The 27,385-nt window shown below is 44.6% G+C and overlaps 1 protein-coding gene across 4 annotated transcripts in view; it reads left to right on the forward strand.

The window, feature by feature from the left end:
- Nucleotides 1-362: 362 nt before the first annotated feature.
- IL17RA (interleukin 17 receptor A) overlaps nt 363-27,385 on the forward strand; it is a 32,009-nt gene continuing 4,986 nt past the window's right edge. For 2 of the 4 annotated variants that reach the window (XM_062616675.1, XM_062616678.1), the window contains exons 1-11: nt 363-550; nt 17,475-17,499; nt 19,236-19,382; nt 20,920-21,044; nt 21,865-21,991; nt 23,110-23,157; nt 24,135-24,292; nt 25,659-25,736; nt 26,172-26,247; nt 26,332-26,346; nt 27,240-27,341. In XM_062616675.1, coding sequence (XP_062472659.1) covers nt 425-550; nt 17,475-17,499; nt 19,236-19,382; nt 20,920-21,044; nt 21,865-21,991; nt 23,110-23,157; nt 24,135-24,292; nt 25,659-25,736; nt 26,172-26,247; nt 26,332-26,346; nt 27,240-27,341 — 1,027 coding nt within the window. In that variant the 5' untranslated portion in view covers nt 363-424. Of the gene's footprint in view, nt 551-17,474; nt 17,500-19,235; nt 19,383-20,919; nt 21,045-21,864; nt 21,992-23,109; nt 23,158-24,134; nt 24,293-25,658; nt 25,737-26,171; nt 26,258-26,331; nt 26,347-27,234; nt 27,342-27,385 lie in introns of all 4 variants that reach the window. The other 2 variants (XM_062616677.1, XM_062616679.1) reach the window with 2 other exon arrangements.

Here is a 27,385-nt window from a genome sequence, read left to right on the forward strand (position 1 = left end):
CCTCTCAAACCCCTCCGTTTACTCGTGAAAACGAAGAACTAAGACAAACCCCGGGTAAAACCCGGTTCGGCTCCTTTGCCCCGACCTCTGCCCTCAGGGCCCTCTCCAACGAGGCTGCAATTCCCGTCAGCATACACCCGGGGCTCAGAGTCAACCGGAAGAAGAGGCGAAAGCAGGCCGCTGCCTGGACCCCGCCGAGGCGAGCCCAGCCCAGCCCAGCCCAGCCCAGCCCAACGCCGCTCCCCTCCCCTCCCAAACGCAATCACCAGACCGAATCGCCGCCGCGGTGGGCGGGCTCTGAGGGTGTTGCTGCCCTGCCCGTCGCTCCGCCCCGCCGCGGCCCCTCCTCAGGTGAGGGCTGGCACCGCTTCGCGCCTAGGTCGGAGCCCGGAAGCCTCGAGGCCGTGGCGGCAGCGGCCGGGCGATGGAAGGCTCGGAGCTGCGGTGGTGGCTGCCCCTGCTGCTCCTCTTCGTCTTCAGCATCCCGCCCAACGCCGTGGCCCTGCGGCTGCTGCTGAGTGCCGCGCCGCCTTTCACCTGCTCCCAGCCGGTAAGCGTGGCGGAGTCGGGAGCGCCGGGAGCTCGGGGGTGCAGGCTGGCCGGCAAGTGGCGGGTCCGGGCACGGCGTTGGCGGCTTCCCCGTGGTGCTCGCAGAGGGCGGGACTCTCGGCCGCAAGGCTGGCGAGGCGGCGGATTTCCCCGCGCCGCCGTGTCCCGCGCCGCCAGCGGTCGCTACCCGCCGGTGTGCCGGGGGGCGGGCACCGCGCGGCCCGGACGGGGAAGAAGAGCCGGCTGGGAAGTCGGGATGAAGGAGCGGCTGTCCCGCTGTAGGGGTGCGGGACTCAGCGGGGTCTCCTTCTCCCGGGACATGGATTGTAGGGCGGGGAGCCTGGGCCCGTTCGGTTCCCTCCCGGGCGGGTAGCAACAAGGGCTGTGGGGCAGGCGACCCGGAGCCGGCTCACTCCCGGCCTTGGCCCTGCGTTCGCAGGCAGAGCCTTGGGCGGGTGAGCTCTGGCTCCTTCCCTCCCTCCTCCGTCCGTCCATCGCGGAGCTGGCGGTGAGCGCCGGTCCGAAGCGGTGCCTGGAGGCGGGGGGGAGCTGCCTGGGAAGGAGGTGCCCGCGGACGGGACTCCTCTGAGCTCTCGGCCCGAGGTCGGTGACTCTTTGGTCCTGCTGCTGACCTCATCCGAACACTGTGCTGCTCGGGTAACCCCGGGTCCTTGGCTTTGTACGGTTTGGGGTGTTGATTGTGGTTGATGTGGGCTGTATGTATCAAAGCAACTGTATGTAGCGCACAGCTGTGTTAACTTCATGTTAAAACCTAGTTCTAAATACTGCAGAATTAGCCTGGCCGTGTTGATGACTGCCAGGAAGCGCCAGTCACTAACATCTGTGAGGGACCGTGGCTGGAGCTGGGCTCGCTAAAACTGCCTGAAGTTACTGCACAGGATGTGAGTCTTTGCTAATAGCTGAGGTTGCCTAATATCCTCAATGTTTTAACCTGTTCCTTGCAGCTGAGGTTTTTTAGGAGGAAGCAGAGAATCTCTGCTGAAGGAGCAGGTAAACAAACATTACATGTACTTGAAATCTTGTAGACAGGTTGCTGGTTGTCTTTTCTTCCTGGAAAACCAGCCAGAGAGGATATAGATTGAGAGGTGCAGATGTGGTGTCTGTAAAAATTGAACTAAGCAACCTGAGCTAACTTTGGCACCCCAAAGTATTAACAACTAGCTGGTCTCTCTTCTTCTGAGGGGGTTGTTTTGGTTTTGTTTGGGGTATTTTGTTTGTTTAGTGGGGGCTCTTTTGTTGTCTAAGACACAGGTAAGGAGTATATAGAAGGGGGAAGACATCTGGCTTTGCTTTTTGTTTCTGTTAGCAGCAGTGGTGTATGTATAAACAAGATAGTGGGCAGCTGTCTTCTAAGCTAGACGGTTTTATATGTCATAATGCACTCTCAGCAGTCTAGCAAAGCAGCCAGTCAGATGGGGCTGTAGACATACATTAGCCTAAATGTGTCCTTTGGGATGAAAGCTTCTGTAATCTTTTCCTGAACACATTTCCTAGCCTTTGTCTATGCTGCCTCCTTTCCTAATGTTTGATCATACGCTTACCCCTGTTTCACCTGACCTCTGCCCTGCTGCCTTCATTCTTATTTAAAAAGACCCAAGAAAAAGGACCACTTCTGCTGTTTTACTTAGGCTGGGCATTGTGGAGTTACAAAATGCAGAATCTTAGCAAAGGGGAAAGAGAACATTACAATATTGCTTAGGCATTTAACAAAACCATGGGTAGCCCAAACATTTAGTCACACAGAGCTTGAGAGTAATACATTGTAGAGTTTGAGTCCTTGGATGCGTGGGCTTTGATTGACTTTGTCTTCTTGGCTCTACCTCTGGCTTTTTAAGGAACTTGAACCATGATAACATGGTGAAGGGTTCACCAGTAGACAACTGACTTTGACCGAGGAAGTGTGTTGCTCACACTCTGGGTGTGTTTGTAGATCAGTGAATGTGTAAGCCTGCACTTTGGCTTTTTCTGTCAATAAGCCATTTTCTCAAATGCAAACAGTATTATGAAAAATGAGCTGGCTTAAACCCACAAGCAGCCTCTTCAGCAGCAGTTGTGAAGATGCTGACGCAAACAGGAAAAAGTACCATCAACTGAAGTTAGGACAGTTGAAAACAATATCCCCTTCCCTTTCTGTCAGTTGCACTGTTTTTGGAGGATGATTCAGTAACCCTTCCAATGAGTGACAGCAGCGTGGTTCAAAAAGGAAGCTGTTGCTGAGCACGGTTGGTGAGACCCACTTCCTTTTTTTAGCCCACCACACTCATGCTGCTGTTGCTGAGCTTCAGAGTAGGTCAGGGCAAGCAACAGTGGGTTTTTTTTCAGCAAGCCTTTCATGTGGTGGAGGCTGTTCTGAAGATGGAGTGGTGGAGGGAAAGTGTCATACTGATATCGGTAGACACCTATAAATTGTGAAAGTAAAACTAAAGGCTCATTAATAGCTTATCCTGTTAAAATACCAACAAATGCACTTAGTGGGCCTTATTCACCACCACTCCATCCAGTCTGCTCAGCTGTAAGGCTCAGTAGCACAGCTACAAATATGGTTCCTTTTAGTAACTATTATTTGAATATGTCATCTGCAGGGAGGTAGGCTTTGTGTTTTGTTGTTTTGGGGTTGTTTTTCTGCATACAGGGTAGAACAATCCCACAGCTTAAATATCCATCTGGTTGCTCATCATTAAGTCTTTAATCACTGTGTGCAGTCACTGGGCCATAACTGTTTCACTACATGGCGTGCTTCGGTGTCCTGGAGGAATGCACTGTTTATAACCCTGCCGTCTTTAAGGAGCTGGATAGGTGTACATAGTTTGGCTTTGAAATGTCTTGCTAGCTTGATGGATATTCACTAAAAGTCTCTGGTGAAGAATCGATAAAACAACTTCCATGAAGATGAGCAGTGGTGGTGCACGTGAGGAGGACTTTTCCTGGGCCACCTTTACTAATGTGCTTGTATTGCCTTGCTATTGACTGATTTCTCTCATGCTTCTCTGTGGCATCTTTTTGCCATGGAGGATGTTGCCATAAACCAGAGTCACACTTAGTGCTGCTAGAATGTTTCTGGACTTCTTGGCACAAAAAGGGTTAGTGATCGTAACTACCAAACTTTCAGCATAAAGAGGGTTAGGAATCAAAGCTATGAAAATATGATTTAAAAACCCTTTTAAATGAATTTTTGTTATGAGTCTTCAACTTCTGAATTTGGCTTTGATTTTGTTGAGAATGTATGTGAGAGCAAGAGAAAGAGAGCGACTATAGAGAAAAAGCTTAAAACAGTATTGTAAAAAAAATAGCTGTTTCCTATCAGCCTTAAACAAATAATCTTTCAGCAATTATTCCTGTAACATGTTCATGTCCTGTTGATCTCTGCTTCTTTTAACTAAGGAATCAGGAAAGGGAAACTGCAGTAAAGTTAAATTTGGCCAAGCCTCAGAAGATACATAGAATGGCTCACAGGTGAGAGGTAGATTTTGGAAAGCTGGAGCCCTTTCTGTTCAGCAGCTGCTCTTTCATTTGAGTGCTGAGGAAAACTGGATGCTTGCCCAGCTCACAGCCATTTCTTGCAAGTTACCACAGCATCCTACTGAAGAATCTTGACCTCCTGTTAATTTAATTGAATTATTATGACTGGTGCTGCTAATCAGTTTCCCATTTTATTTCAGCTTCATATGATTCTCCACAGCATATGGTCTGTTCTTTCATGTCAAAAGCAAAAAAACTCTCGAGGAAGAAAAAAAAAGAAAAAGAGTGAAGGAAACAGTTGCTTAGCTTTCTGTGAAAATATGGCAAGTAAACATGAAGAGTTGACTGTGCCTGTCCTGCTAATACTAGTTTTGGGCATCACCTCACAATCATCTTGTTCTCATTTGTGCCTCCCATGTCCGTACCTTTGCTTGTTGGGCTTGAAACACAATAGGAAGCTGGTGAGAGGAGAATATCTCAGTTTAAGCTCCTTCTGTAATAATGTGCAGAGCAGTTGCCTGGCTGTGGGCTCCATCTTCTGCTTTCTGCAGAGTTCTCTTTCTTGTCCCATTTGCCTGCTTGTCTATTGTGTGCAGACTGACATGTCTTGATTCTGTCAATGCTTCTTACATGCTTCTAGCTCTGTGTGGGTGAGCAGAAACAACCATTGCTCTAATTGTCTCATCTAAATTTGTGCTTGCTTAAGTAGGGAAAGTAGGTTAAGTACTTCTGCTGACCACAGCTTTGTTAATGCACTCCGAATGAGCCAATGCATCAGATAAGGCTTTGGGCTGGTTAGACCATTAGAAGGGAAAACCTGCAAGTATTACCCCTGGTGCTGAGGAGGTAGCCAGTGCAAATCTGGAAATAGTTGCCTTATTGTACTGCAAAACCAACTTCTTTGTGTTGGTTGGGTTTTGGGGATTTTTGAATATTTTTCCTGGCTTTTGGGTGTCATTCTCTGGAGTTACACTGTCTTAGTAAAGCGAGTTATACTGTCTTAGTTAAGCGTGCCCTCAGCTGCAGCCCAGTGAGTTCACCTGGGCAGTATCCAAAAAGGAAATGAGGTTTTTCATGGCGACTGCTTTCTAGGTTTCCTTTGAGGTTGTTACATCTCAAGCCTGCCTTGTTGCTTTACCTTCTCCTTCTGTTACCTTTGCTTCCTTATGCCAATAGCGATGCTTTCCCAGATGGGTGACTGTTTTTCTGGGCATTTTTTGCTGTTAGGTTATCCCTGTAGTGCTTTGGGGACTGAGAAGGGAATAGACCAACAATTGAGTTGCTGCAGACTCCTCTGTGGTGGGAGGTTCCCTCCTTCCCTTCTGTGGTAAGCCTGCTAAATTCTTGACTAAATGGTGGCAGCTTAAAACACTCAAACACAGTCTGCTACACACAGAAAAAGTTACTATCTACATTTGTAGATAGCCCCTTGAAAATCCTGAGTCAGGTTGGGGAGCGGTGACACACAAACTATTGTTGTTTGTCCCCATAGAAACCCCGTGTTGAAAGGTAAGATACCTTAATTGTCAAGTTTTAGTTCTGAGTCCTACTTAAGCTAACTGATAGCTCCTGATTAAGCTCTTGGCTTTTTAACGAATGTCAGGGCACAGTCTCATGGATGCTGGGAACATCATTGTGAACACTTTACCTGAGGGAATAGATCTGGAGGAAGAGAGAATCCATTTATGCACTTTGTTGGTTCAATACTAATATTGATCATAAAACAAAAGAGGGGGAAATGCAGCACTTCCTCATTTAACTGTGTCTTATCTGCTAATAAATTGAAACACCAGCACTCAAATGAAAGCATCTGTTGCTGCTCTTCAGGCAAATAGTGCTGTATAATTTATATAAGGGGTTTATCATTATGCAGTTTACAGTAATAACTGATAACTGCAACAGAACAAGGACAAAAAGACTCAGTAGTAAGTGATAGGTTTTAACAGAAATCATTAAATTGCAAACAAAAAACATGGTTAGTAGTCAGTTATTTTTGTTGCCTGTTGTGGGTTCACCCAGCCAGCAGCTCAGCCCTGCATAGTCACTCACTGCCTCAGAGGGATGGGGTGAGAATTGGAAGGGAAAAAGTAACAGAATTTGTGGATTGAGATAAGGACAGTTTAATAGGTAAAACAAAAGCTGTGCATGCAAGCAAAGCAAAATAAGTAATTCATTCACTACTTTCCATCAGCAGGCAGATGTTGAGCTGTCACTAGGAGAGCAGGGATTCTTCATGTGCACCACTTACTTGGGAAGACAAATGCCATAACACTGAATGTCACCTCCTTCCTCCTCCTTTCCCCTGAGAGATCAGCATCATATGGTCTGGGATATCCCTGTGATCAGTTGGGGTCAGCTGTCCTTGCTGTGCCCCCTCCCAGATTCTTGTGTCCCCCAACCTATCTGCTTGAGGAGACTAGTACAAGAAATGTAAAAAGCCTTGATACTGTGTGAGCACTGTTCAGTAATAACTAAAGCATCCCTGTGTTATCAATGCTCTTGTGGTCACAGATCCCGAATACAGCATCATGCCAGCTGCTGCAAAGAAAATTAACTTCCTCCTAAACAAAACTACTGCACCTGTTTGTGCAAGGGGTATTGTCAGGCTAAGTAATTTACCTAAGAAAGACTGATTAAACATTTAAATTACATTAGGAGTAAGGTTTTGGGTTGTTTGTTTTTTTTATGATCTTAATTTGCTTTTACATACTTTAGTTACAGTGGGACGTGACCTGATTTGGGAGGTAGAAAGTTTCATAACACTTCTATTAATTATACTTGTAGACAATTCTTCTTAAGTCTGATGGGGTCTAAAATACTCAATGGAAGATTTGTCTGCAGATTTGACTGCAATAATTAGGTGCAGTATACTTGTGAAATTGCAGTTCAGTTTAAATTGGTTTTTGTATTCAAATTGATCAAGTTGATTGGCCTATTTGTGGCTGGTTTGAGCTTTTGAGCACAACAAAGATGAAAGTGAAAAGTACTTCTTGTATGTCCTTACATATTGACATTAGTTCGTAGATTTATTTTGCTGTTTGTTATGTTAGAGCTCCTCTGCCCCAGGCAGAGCAGTGCTACACAGCTTTTGGGGTTGCCTCTCCCAAAACTCATCATGTAGCAAGACCCTGTTTGGGTATTTCCCAAACAACCAACAAGTTGTAAGTGCCACAGCCTAGCAGTGAGGCTGGGGATCCAACAGTGAGTTGAAAACTTTGAGATCCACTGCAAGAATAAGGAGGAAGACAAATGATTCCTGCAGGTGACCTAATCCCTGGAAGTCAGGGGAGAAAGGAACAGAGTGGGAGAAGGGCAAGGAAAGGTTAAGTATGATGCTGTTCATCCCACTTCCCTCCTTATATATAAAAAACCTGTTTAACAGTGAAGAGTAATCAGAATATTTGTTCTGACTATGGGATATTGCCTTAGTCCTAACTTAGTGCACCAAAGATTGTTTCATTTTGAAAAACATAACGTTGCTAGCTGGCTAATCAGAAAACAATTCTTCTCCAAAGTTCAGTTCTTAGGCAAAGTATTATATAGATTTGTGTGTACTTAGAAGTTAAGGGTGGCCAATAAGGCAGATTCCTCCCTTTGATGTAAATATTTCCTAAATGATAATGAAGTTGGTCGGTATTACACAAATTGGGTGTTGCACTGAATCTTCTTTTTAATACACCTATATCTTGAGTACATTTGTAGCACTGCTTATTGGAGTATGGGTGTCTGTAGACCAGAGTTATACCTGTGTATTGTTTTGACTTGTGTAATGAAAGCCTGCAAGAGGCTTTCAGGTTTTATGATTTTGTATGAGCATGTGGAGCTTTGTGGGTAGATAGGGCCTGGCGGCCAGAAGATATCGCACTGTACGGAAAGATAGGGCCCCCTGTTTGATAGCAAATAGTATGTAGCTTGTGATGTAAGCAGACGGAAGTGACGCTGTAAACCCAGAATATATAATGCTGTGTTGCGCACTAATAAACGCCATTTGCCGTCCACCACACTGGTGTCTGTGAGCTGATGGCCCGAGCGGCCTGGGGTTGGTCGCCGTGCCGTTCCTGAACCAGGTCACCATGCCTTGCGAAGGCAACAAGTGGTGCTGAAACCCGGGAATCTCACCTGGATGGGTGAACGGCGGCCGGAGCGGCAGGACCAGCCCGGCGGGGAGGACACTCCTGGACCAACAAGGAGGATGGAGGCCCTTGCAAAGGTCGTATCACAATTACATAAACAGTGGGGTATTGATTGTAAGCCCAAAGATTTTTCTCTCACTGTTGCGAGACTTTTGCAAATTGGGGTCATTGACCAGCTGGTGGATATACTCCACCCTGAAGTGTGGGACAAATGTACTAAAGCACTAGCTGAGGAGACGAAGTCCTCGGGTTGTGGGAAAAACCTTAAGTCATGGGGAAAAGTCGAACAGGCCCTGCAGAAGGCAATACAAGAGCAGGAGACCTGGAAGGCAGCAAAGAACTGTTTATTGGCCACCCCCAAATTGGGAGTCGGGGCGGCCACACAGACTTTGCACTTCCCAGACGTCGATGATTCTGCTGAGCCTAAAGATCTGCAAGAGGGTGGCATGCCTCCTCAGCACCTGAACCCCAACTCGCTTGTGGAGGCACAAGAACGAGCTAAATCTTTCTGGGGTGGGTTAGTTGAGGAGGCCAGAGGCGTTGAGGAAAAACTAGAGTCTGGAAAACCTTGGGTTAGACCACCACCCTATGCGCCCAAGATGGCGCCGAGCGGAAAAAGGGAAGGGCGAGCCGAAGGTGTTTATGGCGGGAATAGTGAAGAAATGTTAACGATAACAAGTGCACACGAATGGAGGGGGGAGGAGAATGAGAAGAAGGAAAAAGGAGGGGACGGCCGAAAAGAGAAAGGAAACGCGAGTGGAAGGCCCTCCGCCATCTGAAAAAATGCCCTTGTAGGGCAAACACCCCGCTGAGTAGTGGGCGGGGTGGGCGGGGCGAGCAAGATAGGAGGGACAAACGCAGAGGGCGGGACAAACCTGCCCCCAGGAGAAGCGGGCGCGGCCGAAGCCCGACAAAAAGATACCGAAAACCGGAAGTAAGTAGCCAGTCGAGCTCTGACTGGAGCAGATACCAGGTGGGACGAGTGGCCCGTAACTGATTCAAGCTCAGAGGAGGAGGAAAGGAGAGTAGATACAGTAAAAAGCCAAAATACTTCCACCCAAAATAAACCGAAGCTACAAGAAATAAGTACCCCCTTCACCAGTTGGGAAGAAATAAAAGCTGAGTGCACCGGCTGGGTCCCATCAACCACGCTAGCATACCCGGTCTAAGTCACGAATGGGGGACAGAGAATCCATTCACCAGTAAACCCTAAAGATATACAAGCGATCGTTAAGGCAATTGCAGATAAAGGGCTTAACTCTGCCATGGTGTCCACCCTCATAGATGGTGTATTTGGGGGAGACGATATGCTCCCATTTGATATAAAGCAAACCTGTAGAATGATCTTTGATGGGGCAGGGATGATTGTTTTTAAGGAAGAATGGGAAAATAACTCTGTGAAACAATTAGCTAAAGTGACCGGGCCAGATCACCCACTACATGGCTCCAATGTCCAATGACTGATGGGCTCAGATCCAACAATGATTACCCCCCAAGCACAGGCCCACGGCCTGCGGGCCCATGAAGTTTTGATAGCCACTTGTGTGGCCAGAGAAGCTATTCGCGCTGCCTCTAGAGTCATTGTCACGCCAACACCTTGGTCCACGATTAAACAAAATGAAGGCGAGAGTGTTACTCAATTCGTAGATCGCCTTCAGGCAGTGGTTGATTCTTCAATCCTGCCTGCGGTAGCAAAAGGTCCGGTTGTTGCAGATTGTTTACGTCAGCAATGTAATTCTACAACCAAAGAGATCTTACTGTCCCTGCCAGCGGGATCAAGTATAGCAGACATGATCAAGCATGTTACAAAGGAAGAGCATTTAGCCCCGATTCAGGTTGCTGTTCGCACTGCAGTGGCCGAGGTGATGGTATGTTTTAAATGCGGCCAGGCGGGCCATGTGGGAGCAAACTGTCCTCAGCTGGGGGACTCATCTGCAGCGCCCCCCTCACGCCAAAGTCGACCAAGAGGACTTTGTTGGGCTTGTGGAAAGAAAGGGCATTTTGCTAAAGACTGTAGATCAAAAAGTCAGGGAAACGGGAAGGGGAGAGGGCAATTGGACCGCGCACCGTCCTCTCCCAGCTGGGACATACGGCGGCCCAATTATGCCAACCCCGGATGGGGCGAAGCACTCCCGAACCCGTTGCCCCCACGAGAAACGACCAATTTTGTGGCCCAGCCGATGAGCCATTCAAATCAATCCACACCCCAAGAACAACAACAACCATTTCTTGGGAACAAGACCCTAGGGTGGCCCTGGCAGTAAAATGCGACAGCCCACCAGTAGTGTGGGGAATCTGTTCCCTTTATAATACCTCAGATGACACTACCGTTAGTGTCCCTTTTTTGATTGACACCGGAGCAGATGTAACAGTCATTCCAGAAACAAGCTGGCCCCCCAGTTGGAAATTGGAAGACGCCCCCATGGTGGGTGGAGTCGGGGGATTAACCCGGGCTCTAAAAAGTGTTCAATTAGTGGCAATCACACTTCATACTGCAAAAGGGCCGGAGAAAACCAGTACTCTCTTCCCATATGTTATGTCAGGGGTCCCACCCCTGCTAGGAAGGGATGCTCTAGCCCTTCTGAAAGCCAGGGTGACAAATTTATTGTGAGGGCCACTGCCGCGTACCCACTTCCACCTGTCAAATTGACATGGAAATCGTCCGACCCGGTGTGGGTCAAGCAGTGGCCCCTCTCAAAGCCTCGAATGAACGCTCTACTTGAACTGGTTGACCGCGAATTACAAAGAGGTCATATAGAGCCGTCCACTAGTCCTTGGAACACTCCTGTTTTTGTAATACCCAAACGAGCTAGCAAAGGGTTTCGCCTCCTCCATGACCTGCGTGAAGTAAATAAGAAGATTCAACCAATGGGCCCCGTCCAAACATTACTGCCCATGAATTCTATGATACCAGAGGGTCAACCGTGTGCTGTCCTTGACATTAAAGACTGTTTCTTTTCGATACCATTACATGAGGAAGACAGAGAGCGATTTGCCTTTTCGGTAGTTTTTCCGAATAGTTCATGTCCCAACCTACGCTTCCAGTGGAAAGTACTGCCTCAAGGAATGATTAATTCCCCTACTATTTGCCAAATTGTAGTGGATCGGGTGTTAGCACCGGTTCGGCGCGATAATTCGACTGCAACTATCATTCAATACATCGATGACATTTTAATTGCCGCGCCGTCAGAAAACCAGGTGGACCACCTAGTGACAGCAGTCTCAACAACTTTAAAAACGAATGGATTTGAAATTGCAGATGCAACAGTCAAAAGAGGACCGTGTGTGACCTTTCTGGGGATGGGGATCACAGGCTCTTACGTAACCCCCCCCAAAATAAAGATCTGTCGGAACATCAAAATGCTCCATGACATGCAGCAATTAGTGGGATCCCTGCAATGGCTCCGTAATGTTGTCCTGATCCCTCCTGAAATTATGACCCCCCTCTACGATCTTCTCAAAGGAAAAAACCCCTGGGAACAAAAACTTTGACGCCAGAAGCAATGAACTCTCTTGATTTTATTGAACAACAAGCATCATCGAGCACGCTCGCCAGATGGAACCCGGGTGTCCCGCTTGATCTATATGTGCATTTTACAGAAGGAGGGGGAGTAGGGGCACTTGCCCAGGGGACCCCTGAAAAAGCCCAGCCAATACAATGGATAGTCCTAGGAAAACCATCATGCGCATTCTCTCCAGGACACAAGTGCCTTGGCGATCTCATCATGAGAGGTAGAAAGCTCGCCCTAAGGCATCTAGGCATCGAGCCCGCCAGAATATACCTGCCTTTCCGCAAGCAACTCCCAAGTCAGTCGGTGGCAACTTCAGAGTATTTAGCCATAGCTCTCGTTGGATTTGGCGGAGAAGTCCGGTATGCTGCAAAACCCCCCTGGACTCAAATGCTGGCTGTTGTCAACATTGACCTCCCTCAGAAAATCATAGACCGCCCTCGACAAGGACCAACAGTATTTACAGACGCATCCTCCATAACCTCAACCGCAGCAGTGGTATGGCAGCCTGGAGAAAGGTGGCATTGCGTCAAAATGACTGACCTCACGCTTTCGGTACAACAGCTGGAAGCGCTAGCCATAGTCCTGGCGTGCGGACTGTTTCCAGAAGAGCATCTCAACATAGTGACTGGCTTGATGTTCGTAGCCAAGCTTTGCTTGGCCATGTCAGGCCCAGGTGTATCAACGTCCACAATAGCTTTAATGTTGGAAGAAGCACTCCTTTCTCGCAAAGGTACCATATCGGTCATTCACGTCAACAGCCACGACCCGATTAAAGGGTTTTTTCAAACTGGCAGTGACAAAGCTGATGCTGCAGCGAAAGGACTGTGGACGTTAAAAGATGCTCGTCAGCCGCACGAGTCTCTCCACATCGGAGCTAAAGCGCTGGTGAAGAAATGTGAAATCTCGATCACTGATGCAAAACACATAGTAGCCACATGTCCCCACTGTCAGAAATTACCGCTATGGTCCAGCGGAATCAATCCCAGAGGTCTTAAAGCCTCCGAAGTGTGGCAGACAGATTTTACCCTTTGTCAATTATTAAAACCCCGAGCATGGCTAGCGGTAACGGTAGACACATACAGCGGAGTGATTGTGGCCTCACAACATCTCAGAACCAACTCCAAAGCAACAGTCCAACATTCGTTAGCGGTTATGGCATGGCTTGGTATTCCCAAGCAAATCAAAACAGACAACGGTCCGAACTTTGTCTCCGCGTCAGTCCGGGCATTCGCACAAAAATGGGGTATTACCCTAATACACGGTATTCCATATAATAGCACAGGACAAGCCATAGTCGAATGAGCGAATCAAACTTTGAAATCTAAAATAGAGGTGCTGGCAAAAACAGAAGGCTTTTCCAGCGCCATTCCCCCGGGAGATCAAGCGCGCTTGCTAGCAACTGCCCTATTAGCACTAAATCAGTTTCCCAGGGGGGGAAGAGATAAATAGCCCCACTCAAAAACATTGGGCCACTCGAGCGATGGATGAAGGCCCGTTAATCATAGTCAGAAATGAGCTAGGAGAGTGGGAACAAGGGTGGAGACTAGTTCTTACTGGGAGAGGGTATGCCGCGGTCAAAAAAGATGGAATCGTCAAGTGGTGCCCACTTAAAACCAGACCTTGAGAAAGGTGCCCACATCAAACCAGACCTTCAGAAACAAAACTAACAAAACTTTGAGTTTCTCTCCACAGGATCGAATCATCGGACGTCCTCGCAACTCATACTCGTTGATACCAAGAGAAGATGACAAATCCGCAGGCATCCTGCCCATACCCGATAGTCCTGTGCGGATGGAATCCGGGCATCGGCGACAGAACCCCCGCAAACAGGGATGGCGACATCTTTGTGTGCTCCTCATCTTACAACTCATCGCCACGGGACAAGCAGTATCAAAACCCCACCTCCATCAGCCTTTTAAGTGAACCCTGTCTAGGTGGGAAGACCAGCAAATAGTCCAAAGTGTAATTACAGTGGGAGGGCCCATATTCACTGTTACCCTCTGTCAGCTAGTACCTATTGGCTCGTGCGGAAATCCTAATAATAACTACTGTCGTCCCAATCTTAATAACTACTATTTCTGCCCAAGTTCGAACCCAGGGAAAAGATATTGTGATTACCCCGGGGAATACTTTTGTGCCTACTGGGGATGCGAAACAATAGCTTCAGCTTGGGACCCTCCAACTCCAGACAGGTTTTTGACAGTACAGCAGGGACCCCTTGGATGTTCCTTCCTTAAAGGAGCCTGTTTGTATCTTATAATTAATGTAACGGACCCTTTTGACCGTGGGTGGATATCAGGAAAATCTTGGGGAGTACGATACCACTTACCGGGTAAAGATAGAGGGGGCCACATTTTAATAAGAAAGGAGCCAATCCCGCAAAATCCCAAGCCTGTAGGACCTAATCCGATTCTTCGCCCAAAACTCCCAGTCCCATCGAAACCTAGTCTAACAACACCCCCACCATATAGCTTTACCGTAGCCACTGCAGGCACACTTAATCTTTTTGACTGAAATCCTCTTTGGAAAATGATGCAAGCTACTTACCAACTGCTGAACAAGACTAACCCAGAGCTCACAGAGCATTGTTGGCTATGCTACGGCATAACACCACCCTGTTATGAAGCTATTGGAATAAGCGACACACCCTTACGAGTAAACGGTACGAATCCTGTCCAGTGTACTTGGGACACAGAAAAACAAGGGATTACATTAGCACACGTGACGGGAAGTGGTATATGTATAGGTAAAGTCCCTAAACATAACAGACAACTATGTGCTAATGTGCTACAGATAAAAACCCCTGCACAGTGGCTAGTACCGGCCAATAATGCCAAATGGGTTTGCTCTGTTATGGGAGTTACACCCTGTCTGTCGTTAGACAATTTTGATGAATCCTCAGAATATTGTGTCTAAGTAACTATAGTTCCTAAAATCTTCTACCATTCTGAACAATTTTTCTATGAGTCGCAAATCACTCCGGAACACCACTGGTCGAAACAAGAACCCCTTACAGCATTTACAATAGCTGCTTTCCTGATCATGGGAGGTGCGGGAGTAGGTACAGGAGTAGCATCCTTAGTGCACCAGAACAAATAATTTAGCGCCCTAAGAATGGCAGTGGATGAAGACCTAGCTAGAGTAGAACAATCCATCAGTGCATTAGAAAGTTCGCTTAGATCGTTATCTGAGGTCGTGCTACGGAATCGAAGAGGGTTAGACCTAATGTTCTTACAACAAGGGGGGGTATGCGCAGCTCTGAAGGAAGAATGTTGTCTGTATGCCGACCACACTGGCGTAGTAAGAGACACCATGGCCAAACTACGGGAAGGACTAGAAAAATGAAAAAGGGAACGGGAGGCGCAACAGAATTGGCTATCATCCTGGTTCATCCATTCACCGTGGCTTACCACTCTACTATCTACCCTGATAGGGCCAATTACAACAATCGTGATAGCATTAATTTTTGGACCCTGTATACTGAATAAGCTGGTGTCATTTGTCAAAAGCCGTTTGGGAAAGGTTAACATCATGCTAATGGAACGCCAACAGTTGCTTTAGGAGCACTCTTGTTCAGAATTCTTGTTTATCCCCAGTTGTACCTTGTTATTCTCTGTTATACCCTAGTTATCACTTGTTTAACGCACCTTGTCTGATGCGCTCTGCATTACAATTTCAAGCATATATTGTGTTAGCAAAAACTGTTCTAAATGTTGTGTGAAAGCATAAAGCATATAACGTTGTTATACCTACTTAGTTTTATTAAGCATAGGGAGGGGGGAAAATGTGGGTAGATAGGGCCTGGCGGCCGGAAGATATCGCGCTGTACGGAAAGATAGGGCCCCCTGTTTGATAGCCAATAGTATGTAGCTTGTGATGTAAGCAGACGGAAGTGACGCTGTAAACCCAGAATATATAATGCTGTGTTGCGCACTAATAAACGCCATTTGCCGTCCACCACACTGGTGTCTGTGAGCTGATGGCCTGAGCGGCCTGGGGTTGGTTGCCGTGCCGTTCCTGAACCAGGTCGCCACACCTTGCGAAGGCAGCAGAGCTTAATGCCAAATCTGCCTGCTTTTGCTCAAGGCTTATAGGAACATGGGTGCATTAGCTGAAATATGAGCATTAATGTCCAAGGCATTTTTTTCATAGCCAATAGAACTCTGCTCAGATGTGAAATCAGTTGCTTGGGACAACTTGTATGATACCAGACTTCACTGATTGCTTATACTTTGTATTTCTTTCAAATAATAGAAAGCTTATTGATTGATGAGGTGTTTTGCCTTCACTAGGACTTCTTTAAAGGTAGGATGCAGTTCTGCCCTGCTACAAGCAGACAAAAGCCAGCTCAGCTGTGAAAGAGCAGTGCCCACTTTCCTCCTCAGGCCTGGTGGTACATCCCAGCCTCTCCCATATAAAAAGGAGCAGAGGTGCAGAAAGGGAGGAGCTCTGGTTCACAGCTGACCCTCCTTCCCCTCCTTGAGTCAATTTCAGTCTGTAGCCAGGTTCCTGGTGTGGTCACAGACATGCTTGTGCCAGCACAGGGCAGGCTGCAGTGCTGGGGTGTCAGTGAAGGGAAGTTTACGCTGTGCCTGTAACACTGATGCTGTCTAATACTATGCTCAGCTTTCTGTGCCACGCTGCAGGGCATGTTCACTACCGGAAAGGTACAGTTGGCTTTTTCTAGCACCCATCCCTGAAAATGTAAATACAAACTTGCATAGCCACAGCTACACCATTAATAAGCCCCAAATATGCTTGGAGTTGACCTTAAGTTGCAGAGAGTTTAAAAGGCCTGCTGCCTTGCCTCCTCCACTGGAATGAATTCTTTTGTGGCAACAGTGTGACAGTATCCATCTTTCTATGTCAAGGCATAGGAAATGAGTGGGAGAAAACCTGCCCGTTCTCTTAATTTACAAAGTCAGTGAAAACTTCAGTGCTTTTGTATCATATTAACCAAGCAAACTTACATGCTTTTTTCTGATGACTGTGGGGTCTTCTTCTATAAATGCAATATACCTGGGGAAACCAGGCAGAGCCCACGTAACTTCTTATTGCTTCATGTTCAAGGCATCTTTGTTCTGAGAAAGTTTAACACTGATTTAATTATTTTTCCCCTCATGGATTGCTTCTCAAATTTGTTATTAATTGATGTGATGTTTTTTCTTCATTAGGACTTGGGGGGGAGGAACAGTTTATTTGCTAGAAAATGAAATCACCATATCCTACCTTCAAGCCTGGCTTTTACCTAGTGTTGTCTTTTCCCTGCTTCTTATGTGGCATCAGGAAAAAGACCAGCCGTTAGCCGTAACTGTTGCAGCCTTTCTGTTCAGGGATGCTCTGCAGCAGGCAATGTGAAACCCAGTACTTCAGTGTCAAACCTAGCTGCACAGAGCTTGTGCTTCCGGTCAGATGGGCTTAGACCTTGCAGACATTGCCAGCATGATCGCTGCTGGGTAGCAGTAACTTAAAGCAAAGGTGTATAAACACTTCAGGCTATCTTTCATGTCACACTGGTTTGTGTTTTCACAGTCCTGCATTTTTGCTTCTCCTCAGTGTCTTTCCATTATTGCAATTACTACTGTCACATATGCAGTTCAGGTGTGCACAGGCTTGATAACCCCGTGTCCTTTGGTTTTCTGATTAACAACTTTGTGCAATGCTTGCTGGTGGTTGATTCTTCCAGTTTGTATGCGTTGTTGTTCACTGAATTGTTTTCTTCCTGCTACCAAGCAGAAGCAAATTGCTGTCAATCCAGTTTCTATTCTGAGAATAATATTCTTGTTTGTTTCCCCCACAGGATTTAAACTGCCTTGTACGAAACAGTAAGTAATATTTTCCTTCATTGTGGTTTTCTCGTTAATCATACAGCAAGTTCTTCCATCTAGAACTGGAGAGACAGGAAGTGAAGCACTGCTATCATGCCTTGCTTTGGAAGTTTTCAGTTTGATCTGCAATCAGCTCTAGCTAAAAGAGGAATGGGAATTTAAGTCTTATCTTAAGATAGACTTGTGGGGTGGGTGGAGCACAACCCAACTGGTTAAGTTTCTATTTAAAGCTGGTAAATTTTTAAAGAAATGTGAATTTTAGGACAAGTTTGTCAGTAACGTTCATTACAAGCTATTGTATCTATGATAGGACTTGTTGAAAAATTAACATATGAACTAGAAGTAAAAGATATAAAGCTGAAAGCAATTAATATAAAGTACTGGGCATATAGTCTATTGAATTAACTTAATCTTTAAGGACTTTTCTAACCTAAATGATCCTATGAATTGGAAAAGGACTCTAGAAGTTACTTTACATCCCTCTGAGGAAATATATTGGATGCATCAGGTGTACGGGGTCAAGTCTTAGCAATGACATGCACAGGAAACACTTTAGTATAATTATGGGTAACGTTCTCCATATGTCCATTTGGTACATATAGGTGTCTGGATCTTGCTGCAGAACATCTTGGTCTTCCTTTGCAGTCGTTGTTATAAGCAGGCTCATGTCTGCCTCAGTGCCCAGCCCTGTATTGTACTGGTACAAGTGTTTTTGTAGCCATGCTTGCCAGATCAGGGAGATGACTATGCTGAAAATAACCAGATTTTAAACTTTTTTGGCAGGAGAGTGATTGGGTAGGATTAGATTGGATCATATTTCAAACTGGCAGGTTGCCATTGCTGTGAAAACACAGCTAAGCCAAACTACAGCTCCATCATTAAAATGCCACCTTATTTGAATATTTGATTTAAATTCTGCCTAATTATTATTTTTCTGCTGTAGGGGAAAGGTGTTTTTTTTTTTTAGTGCATAGTACACTCTTTTCTGAAGAGTACTTTAATCTTGCCAGATTTTCTATAGCTGTTTTCTGGTAAATGAGCATTTGAGGATTGTCTGTTTACTTTTTAAACCTAAAACCATGCTGTTACAAGAAGGAATAGTGCCCATTTTCCACTGTTCCCATCACTGACCCAGCAAAAAAAGACTAAAAGTGTATTTGGACAGAGCGGACTGACCATCCTGGTTTTAGTATGCTCTGATAAGTCAAATGTCTTACAAAGGTCTAAGTAAATCATTTAGAAGAGGCATAACAAGCAGTTGTGGGAAACTGAACTCAGATGTATATTCAAATTAGAAGTGATTTTTTTTTTATTTTTTTTTTAAAACAAAGTAACTATTGGAACAATTTCCCTGGGTATCTGACAGACTTCTTACCATTGGAAGGCTGAAAATTAGTACTAGTCCTCTAACATAGGTCTGTTTCAACAGCAAGGTATGGCTTGCTGCAAGAGATACTGAGTAAACTTACTTGACCTGTTTAGCCTGACTATATTGACTGTGATAATTGCTAATAGATTTTAAGGAAAAGAGGAAGTGTAACTAACTGGAATGAGTTTAGAATATTACAGGCAATTTAGAAACTACTTATGTGCTGAAAACTGCCTTAACTGTGAAGCAGTCTGTCACTCAGTTTTGCTCTCTGAGTAACCCTGACCCAAAGGGCAGACCATAATTGCAACTAAGCAGAGCTTCCTCAGCCCCATTCTAAAAGGTGTTTTTTATTTCTGGACAGGTACCTGCATGGAGGTGAGCTGGCTGCAGGTTCGCACATGGACTCCTTCTGCTCCAAGCAGTCTTCATGTCTCTTCTGACATTTTCCGTCAGATGGATGGAAAACTGCTGCCTGTGCTTCGGATAGAATGGAAGGTGGCCACTGATGGTAAATGGTGGTTTAATGTGAATATGGAGCAGAGGATTTAGTTGTGATCTAGTAAGGATAGGGAGAACAACTATGGCTTGAAGTCTCTTACTGATCTAGTTATGAAAGCAGACCTCTGAATTTGGGAGTTTGGCTGCTTCATTTTGTTTGCTTTGGGAGATGCTGTTTTGATTTTTCTTGATGACTGAATTGGGGCTTTAGGCATGCTGGGTATTCAAGAGTTCGGAATGCTCCCACTAGTATGGGATAATGACATTTAAAATGGGAAAAGCAGATAAAAGTGGAATCAGGTGGCCCACAACATTACCACAGCACTGAGGGAAGAATGGAGGTTTGCACTGCAAGCATTGCCTTTTCAAGGCATAGTGATGAATGCAGCAGGGGAATTACATCTTCAGACTGAACAAATGAGAATTAATATGAGAGTGTGCAAATAAATTATGTACTGTTAACCTAGTGCAAGTTCCTCCCATTTCAGCTAATCTGATCCTTGTAACTTAGGTTTCCTATACATACATGTCTTGATAAAGGAATAATTACCTCATTGCTAGAGCCTAAATGAGTAACAATAAAACAGGTTTTCTCACTCTCCAGATATAAAATCATAGAATTGTTAGGGTTGGAAAGGACCTTAAGATCATCTAGTTCCAACCCCCGTGCTGTGGGCAGGGACACCTTAGGCTAAATCATATCACCCAAGGCCTCGTCCAGCCTGGCCTTGAACACTGCCAGGGATGGAGCATTCACAACCTTCCTGGCCAACCTATTCCAGTGCCTCACCACCCTAACAGGAAAGAATTTCCTTCTTATATCCAACCTAAACTTCCCCTGTTTAAGTTTTAACCCGTTACCCCTTGTCCTGTCACTACAGTCCCTAATGAAGAGTCCCTCTCCAGCATCCCTATAGGCCCCCTTCAGATACTGGAAGGCTGCTATGAGGTTTTTGAATGTTTCTTAGTGTATGATGTTTCCATTCCATGCTCTTCTCCGTGGCTTTGCACTGATTCAAGACAGAATTAAATGTTTGTTTCTTCCTTCTGCAGGGCCTTGTCTGAGAGCTGTTTATCTCAGTATAGCTATTGTAGTGTAGAGGCAGGTGTGACTTGGGGTAACCTAGTAATTTTGTGTAGGTATAGTTATAAACTTTCTCACTGGGGCTGTCAGTACCAAAATAAAAGCATGTTTGCTTTGGTGCCCAAACTGCATGAAGCAGCCTTAAGAGGCAGAGCTAGATACAATACTAAACTTGTGGAACTGCCAGGGTGCCTGAGTGAATGAAGTTGCCATCTACTCTGCCCTTTCATTTGCACAGATGGAGCTCTTGCCATGCAGGACAACCTTTTAGCTGAAAGTGCTGTTAATCAACCCTGCATGCTCACTTCTCATGGCCAGTTATCTTTGTTAGGACCCCCAGTGCTTCAAAGAAGTAAGACTGTGACAAGACTAGGCACAGTGGTAATCCCTGTGGGGGTTGCAACCTCTGCACATGCAGATGACAGAAAAACAAAGATATGTTTTTCTGTCCCTGTGCCTGCAGCTAGCATCCAGTATCTCCAAGGGGCAGAGCTGGCTGTGATGCAAGTGAACAGCAATCGACAGATCTGTGCCCAGTTTGACTTTCAGAACAACTTGACACTTCAGGTCCGTCCGGATGGAGGCCGGGTGAGTGCAAAGGGCTCTAGCCTGCTTCTTTTTAGCCCATGCATTTGTTGCTGCTTTCATACAGAAAGGTTATCAATTAAAAAATAAAGACTCTTAGAGTTGATGAAAACAATCAAGATATTGGGCTTGAGACATGCTGTCATCTCCAGTTTGTTTTACACTTGTGTGTAACTGTGTATGAGCTGCTTACTTGGTGTCTCTTCTGCTTTTTCCATTCTTCAGGTTTTAAGAATTGTTGCTTTCAATGCCTAGCACTTGTCATCGTTCTGGATATTGCATAAAGTAAATAACTGTAGGAGGTTTTGCATTCTGTTTGGCAGCTGTGCCACTTCTAGCCTTCTTAACTCAACCTTTACTTCCGCTTCTTTCTTGGACTCTCTTGGTATGGAGGAAAGCACCAATCTTGGAGGTGGTCCTTCAACTTACACTAAGTCTAGGAAACGCATCAGAAAAATGCTGAGCATCCACAACTCCCTGTATGAACAGTCTGAGCTGCATATTTTAGCCTAATCTCCTTTCAGTTTAGAATGTAATTTAGTCAAAACTCCACAGAGTTGTTTGCCATAAGACTGTTAGATCAGATCAAAGATCCAAAGAAATAACTGTATATTCCTCATTTCAGACAGAAGGTTTTGGGGCAAACCAAGCACTAATACAGTTAATATACTTGAGTTCCATTTTATTAATAGTCAAGCTTCAGAAAAAGTGTCATGGGTTGAGGGAACATAGTGGAACAAGTCAGCCAAGTTAGCTGTTACTTGCAATGTCTTAATAGAAAAACCTTCTTGTTTAAGTCCTTGTGAATGTGTTTTGTTTTCAGTGGAATTTCACTTTTGACCGTTTTGAAGTGGAACCTGGCCAGACTTACCAAGTTACTGTCTACCACCTCCCCAAACTGGGGGTAGTTGGGGACTACAATTACAAGTCCACGTCTCTCACAGTGCCTGGTAAGAGATGTCTAGTTTACTCTAGGTCTTGAGCTTAAGACTGTTCTGTGTGTATGTGAAAATCTTCCTATAACTAACAAGAATTTTTGTTGTTTTCCCCAAAGATGTTGGGCATCTGCAGTGCCCTCTGGCTGCACTAACCAGTTTGTGAATGTTTGGCATTCAATACAAAGCTTAAACTGTTCCATAATTTTCTTTTTAACTTGTTTATAGTTGTCAACATGATTTTATAAAATGGCAAAGTGTGTGGTGTGTCAGTCAATGTGAGCTGGAAAAGGAGAGGGAGCACTTGGGATTCAGCCCTCTTACCCTTTCTTACACTTGGAGAACTTCCCAGCTTTTATCCTCCACTGTTCTTCAGAAACCTAATGCATTGTGTCAAGCTCAGCAGTTGCAGGAAGCTTTGCTGATTAGAGTTTACAGGTGAATTACAGGGGCACTGTAAATATTCCATCGTTGAAAGTGAGAAATTTAAGATATGCAGTGGGTTTTTTCAACTATTTAAGCAGGGACTTGTGCCTTTTCCTTTGTCCAGACCTGGGAGGAGAGACATAGTTTAAGCTGAGACTTGTAAATCCCACACTGCTAAATGTTAAATATTGAACTCTGTGTTGGACTGATGAAGGTCCCAAACACCAGAGCCAATCTGCTAAATGAAGCAAAGAGAATTATAAACTTGGAAAAGTATTTTAGGATCAAGAAAAATTCCATCCTCATAGTTTTCCTGGGGCAGAGTGTTTTGGAGGAATCTATTGCTGTGGCATGATCACAAGGCCCAGAGATGAATATGAAGTCTTAATTCTACTATGACCCTCTCTGCACAAGTCTTACATTAGCAAGGATTGTCAAATATTCCTGTTATAAAATTGTATGTTTTCACTCTTATCAATTATCTTTGCTCTGGAAAAAATGAAGGCACCATAACATCACAGGGAGTCTAGTTCACACACTGGAAACCAATACTATTCTGCAGCAATATTTTGCTCCTGCATTGACAAAAGGTCTCCATCAAGGAGGGTTTGGTTAGGTGATGTCTGACTTCTGATAAGAAAATGGTCTTTTTTTTCCTAAATGGAAATACAGTGTTTCTGACTAGTCACTGGTGGTCTTTCTTGCAGATTGCAAGGACTCTCTGATGAAAAGAACCATCCCATGTATAAACACAGGTAAAAATATCTGAGCTAGATGTAATGAATAAAGTTCCACAGCCTTACAGAATGGTTTGGGTTGGAAGGGATCTTAAAGACCATCCAGTTCCAACCTCCCTGCCATGGGCAGGGACACCTTCCACTAGACCAGGTTGCTCAAAGCCTTGTCCAGCCTGGCCTTGAACTCTGCCAGGGATGGGGCATCCACAGCTTCTTTGGGCAACCTGTTCCAGTGTCTCGCCACCCTCAGAATGAAAAACTTCTTCCTAATGTCTAGTCTAAATCTCTCTTCTGTCAGCTTAAAGTCATTTCCCCTTCTCCTGTCACTACATACGCTTGTAAAAAAACCCTCTCCAAATTTCTTGCAGCCCCCTTTAGGTACTGGAAGATGGTTATAAGGTCTTCCCAGAGCCTTTTCTTCAAGTTGAACAAGCCCAATGCTCTCAAATTGTTTAGTTTGAATTCTTTTAACTGAGTTGTTTTTGACTGGGTGGTTTTGCTTAGCATGAGAAGCTGAAGTTTCTGGAGCTTTGGGCCACAAGCAGCTAACTCTCACCTAGGTAAAGCTGAACTTAATTTACAACCTGTGCTTAGTTATGTACATGAAGGCCTTGAGACCAGTGCAAATTAGAAGATAAAGGAATTGCATCTGTTAGCAAGGAGCAACAACCAGAGAGAGAAAAAAACAAATTTTGGCCCCCCTTGACAACAGATGAACTCGGTGATGGATGAGGAGAACCAAAACTATTGGCCCAAGAGGCATGTGAACCGTAAGTGATGGTCAGGTGTATAAAAAACCAGGAATTTCTTTGTCCCTCCCCAGAGGCACCCAGTTGAGCTGTTCCTATTCCTGTACCACTCAGCTATTATTTTTCTAAGAATCAGATGGCTGAGAGACATCTCAGAATGGAGAATTTTCTTTACTGTAGATATAGGTGCTCTATTGAAATATTTCTGACAATTGAGAAACTTTGGCATATCTGCACTATTTCCAGGCAGCTTGTGGGAGCCCAGGATCCAAGGTAAAAGTCTAGATGATACAACTCTGCTTGTGAGCTTTAACCCATGGATGGAGTCAGCCCGATACCAAATTCATGTGGCCAGTTTCCTGGATGAGAAGAAGTGTAAAATGATCACACGTGATTTCACTGAGGTAATTACCTTCCTAAATGATACCTTGTGTGGTATTTTAGAGGAATGTTTCTTTAATGGTTGCTAACCACAGACTTGCAGCCATAGAATCATAGAATGGTTTGGGTTGGAAAGGGCCTTAAGATCATCTAGTTCCAACCCCCCTGCCATGGGCAGGGACACCTCACACTAGACCATGTTGCCCAAGGCTCTGTCCAACCTGGCCTTGAACACTGCCAGGGATAGGGCATCATGATGTAGAAGGTGTAACAAATGCACTTGAACAGCAATTTGCAAGGAAGTACTTTCACAGATTTTTAATTGCATTTGGAAAGAGGAACTCTGTTTCAGAAATTTGGTGGATAAAAGATAAGAGATTTTTATAATGCATGAAGCAATCTGTAAACATCTGCAGTGAAACCTGCAATTTGATAGGCGACTCTCTGGGCTCTGTTACCTTTGTCAAGCCAATGCCAGTGGGTTAAGACTAAATAAATCAACCAAAATGGAGGTGCAAAATTTCAATAAATCATTTAAGTAGTTTATCAAATGTGATGGCAGCAGGGGAGGGTAATGAATTATTTTTTGTTTAGATCAAGAATGAGTGGGTTTATAACAGATGTTTCAGCCAAACTGAGAATAAATTCCTCTAGATCTTACAGCCTGTGTTGTTGAGAAGCTCAAAATAGATCCAGAGTTATCTTCTGACATAAGAAATGTTCCCCTTCAGGCGTCCAAGGGAGGAAAAATGCTGACTATTTGGTACCAGTCCCCACCTTTCCTTGTGGGAGGGCAGATATATTGGCATCCAGTTTGTTTCATCTTTCCATTCCTTTCACACTTAAAACCCTTCATATTGCATCCACTGACACAGCTGATGTGCATATTTCCCTGGTCGAGGGGAATATATGTCATTTTGGAGTATGTATTGGCTAGTCATTGTAAAGAATATTTTTAGATTGTGTACAGCAGGTAACAAGGGCAGCTTATTTGCCTGTTCTCGTGTCAGAAGTAGCAGTGTTGACAGCAGTTTTAATTAGAGGAAGCTTGTTAATGCTTACACATTAAATAACTGAAGGCATTTACGTTATTAAGAAAGTGTAAGTTTAAGTTAACATGTTTGCAGTTATACAGTGTGCATCCTTAATTGTTTCCTATTACCTATGCAACTTCAGCCTGCTGTCTTAATAGGTCTGTCATGCCAGACACCTGCAGTGATGGTGACCTGACCATTTATCTGTTTTGTTTTCTGGGCTTCTTGTTCCTCTCCTAAACAAAGAAGCAATTTCTGCTGCTTTGGACCACTCTATATTCTCATGTTGACTCTTTTTTTCCTGCTTTCAGTTAATTTTCTTCCTTCCCCTGTAACTTACACCTGATTTCTGCAGGGTGGACTACAACAGCAAGTGAATGTCACTATCAAAATAGAGAAAAACATAAGAGCTTGCTGCAACTACAAAATACAGGTAGGATCTCACTCTTTTCCCTGTGTCTTTCCTTCACCTGCAATGCAGTGACCAGCTTAGGAATGTTGTGGGGGTTTTGCAGAGTGTTTTGTTCTGAGATTCGCTAATCCTTAATTATCTGTATCAGGAAAATTATTGTGGCTGAGAGGACAATATTTTTTATATAGGTATTCTCTGTAGACAGTGTTTTTTCCTTAGTATAGGGTTGCCAAATCATGGACTGTGGAGAGGGAATGGCAAGTGTTCAACCTCAGGAGCTTGCTGCCTTCTTAATGTAGTGTAGAAATCTTGATTGATGTTGTTTGCTGAAGGGAAATGTGAATTATGGGTCCTTGTGCAAAAATATGGGGAATATTGGGGCAGGGGAAAGATAAAGTGGAGTACAAAATTGCTTTTAACAATAGCTTCTGTTTTCTGAATTTATTTCAACTGCAGATTCAGCCGTTTTTTGCAAACTGTGGCACAGACTGCCTGAGACACTCTGCTTTCATCCCATGTTCACCAGCTCCAAGTGAGAACTCCTTTCCTGTAAATTAGATTCCCATTGTCTTACAGATGAGAGCTGATCTTTTAATGTAACTCTTGTCTTTTGCAGGTACAGACCCATCAGGTAAGAAGCTCTTCCAATACCCTGCAACTCCTTTTCTGCTGCTCTTTTCCTGTCATATAGAATAACTAATGATCCTCCCTGGGAATGACCCAGAGGGCAGGAAATGTCTCCTTGTAACACTGAGCTCAGAATGAATTGTGTTAAAAGTTTCATTATTTCACCATGATTTCACAAGGCAAGTATTTGTATGCAGTGTGAACCTTAAAGAGCTATTTTTTAGGCATACTTCACTTGCACAAAATTCTTTGAGAAACAGTTTTGACAAGAAGAGGCTTAATATAAAATACTTTCTGTCACTTTGCTCAGTGTTAAAAAAATTTGCATAATATAAAACAGCTTTGGAGATAATAGCTTGCATATATTCATTTTTATGAATATCAAGATAAATCATGTGCATAGTGATTTGACATCTTTTTTTGGCTGCAACAACACCTGTAAGGAGTTAGTTTGCCCAAGATTTAAACACCTGTAGATTGAAAAAAAAAAAATACATTATCCAAAATGGTGGGGGGTTTGTTGTTGGTTTTTTGGTTTTTATTCTTTTTTTTTTAGGTTAAAGATGGATTACATGAACAGGCAGGGCATGGGAGGCATGCCTGTCAAAGCTGGGTAAAAATTGCTATTTAGAGGAAGGTTATTGATCTGTGTTTTCAGTGTGCTGCACATATGGTTCTTTGTGGGACAAGTTTATGGTGTAGAGCATCATCATGAAAGCAGAAATTTGGTGTGAGAAGTGACTGTGTTATGTTGTAAGGGGGAAGTGCTGGACTGTCTGTGGTTTTAGGCAGAGCCAGGATCCTTCTCCCTTGGCCCCTGCTGCTCAAGAAACTTCTGTTCTTTCATGAAGCTCTGTTTGTTTATAGCAATGTCTGAGCACTATTTTTGTACTGCAGGCGATATGATTATATGGCTCTACTGGTGTATCACTGGGATCTGTGTGTTACTGGTGGGATCAGTCATAGCAGGTGTAATGTGTATGACCAAAAAACGAGCAGGTAAGACTCATACCAGCTAGGAAGAAAAAAATCAATGCTAAAAC

This window comes from Pezoporus occidentalis, unplaced genomic scaffold (assembly GCF_034315485.1).
Source record: "Pezoporus occidentalis ecotype Australia unplaced genomic scaffold, CSIRO_AGI_Poc_V1 ctg19, whole genome shotgun sequence".
NCBI classification, from domain to species: domain Eukaryota; kingdom Metazoa; phylum Chordata; class Aves; order Psittaciformes; family Psittacidae; genus Pezoporus; species Pezoporus occidentalis.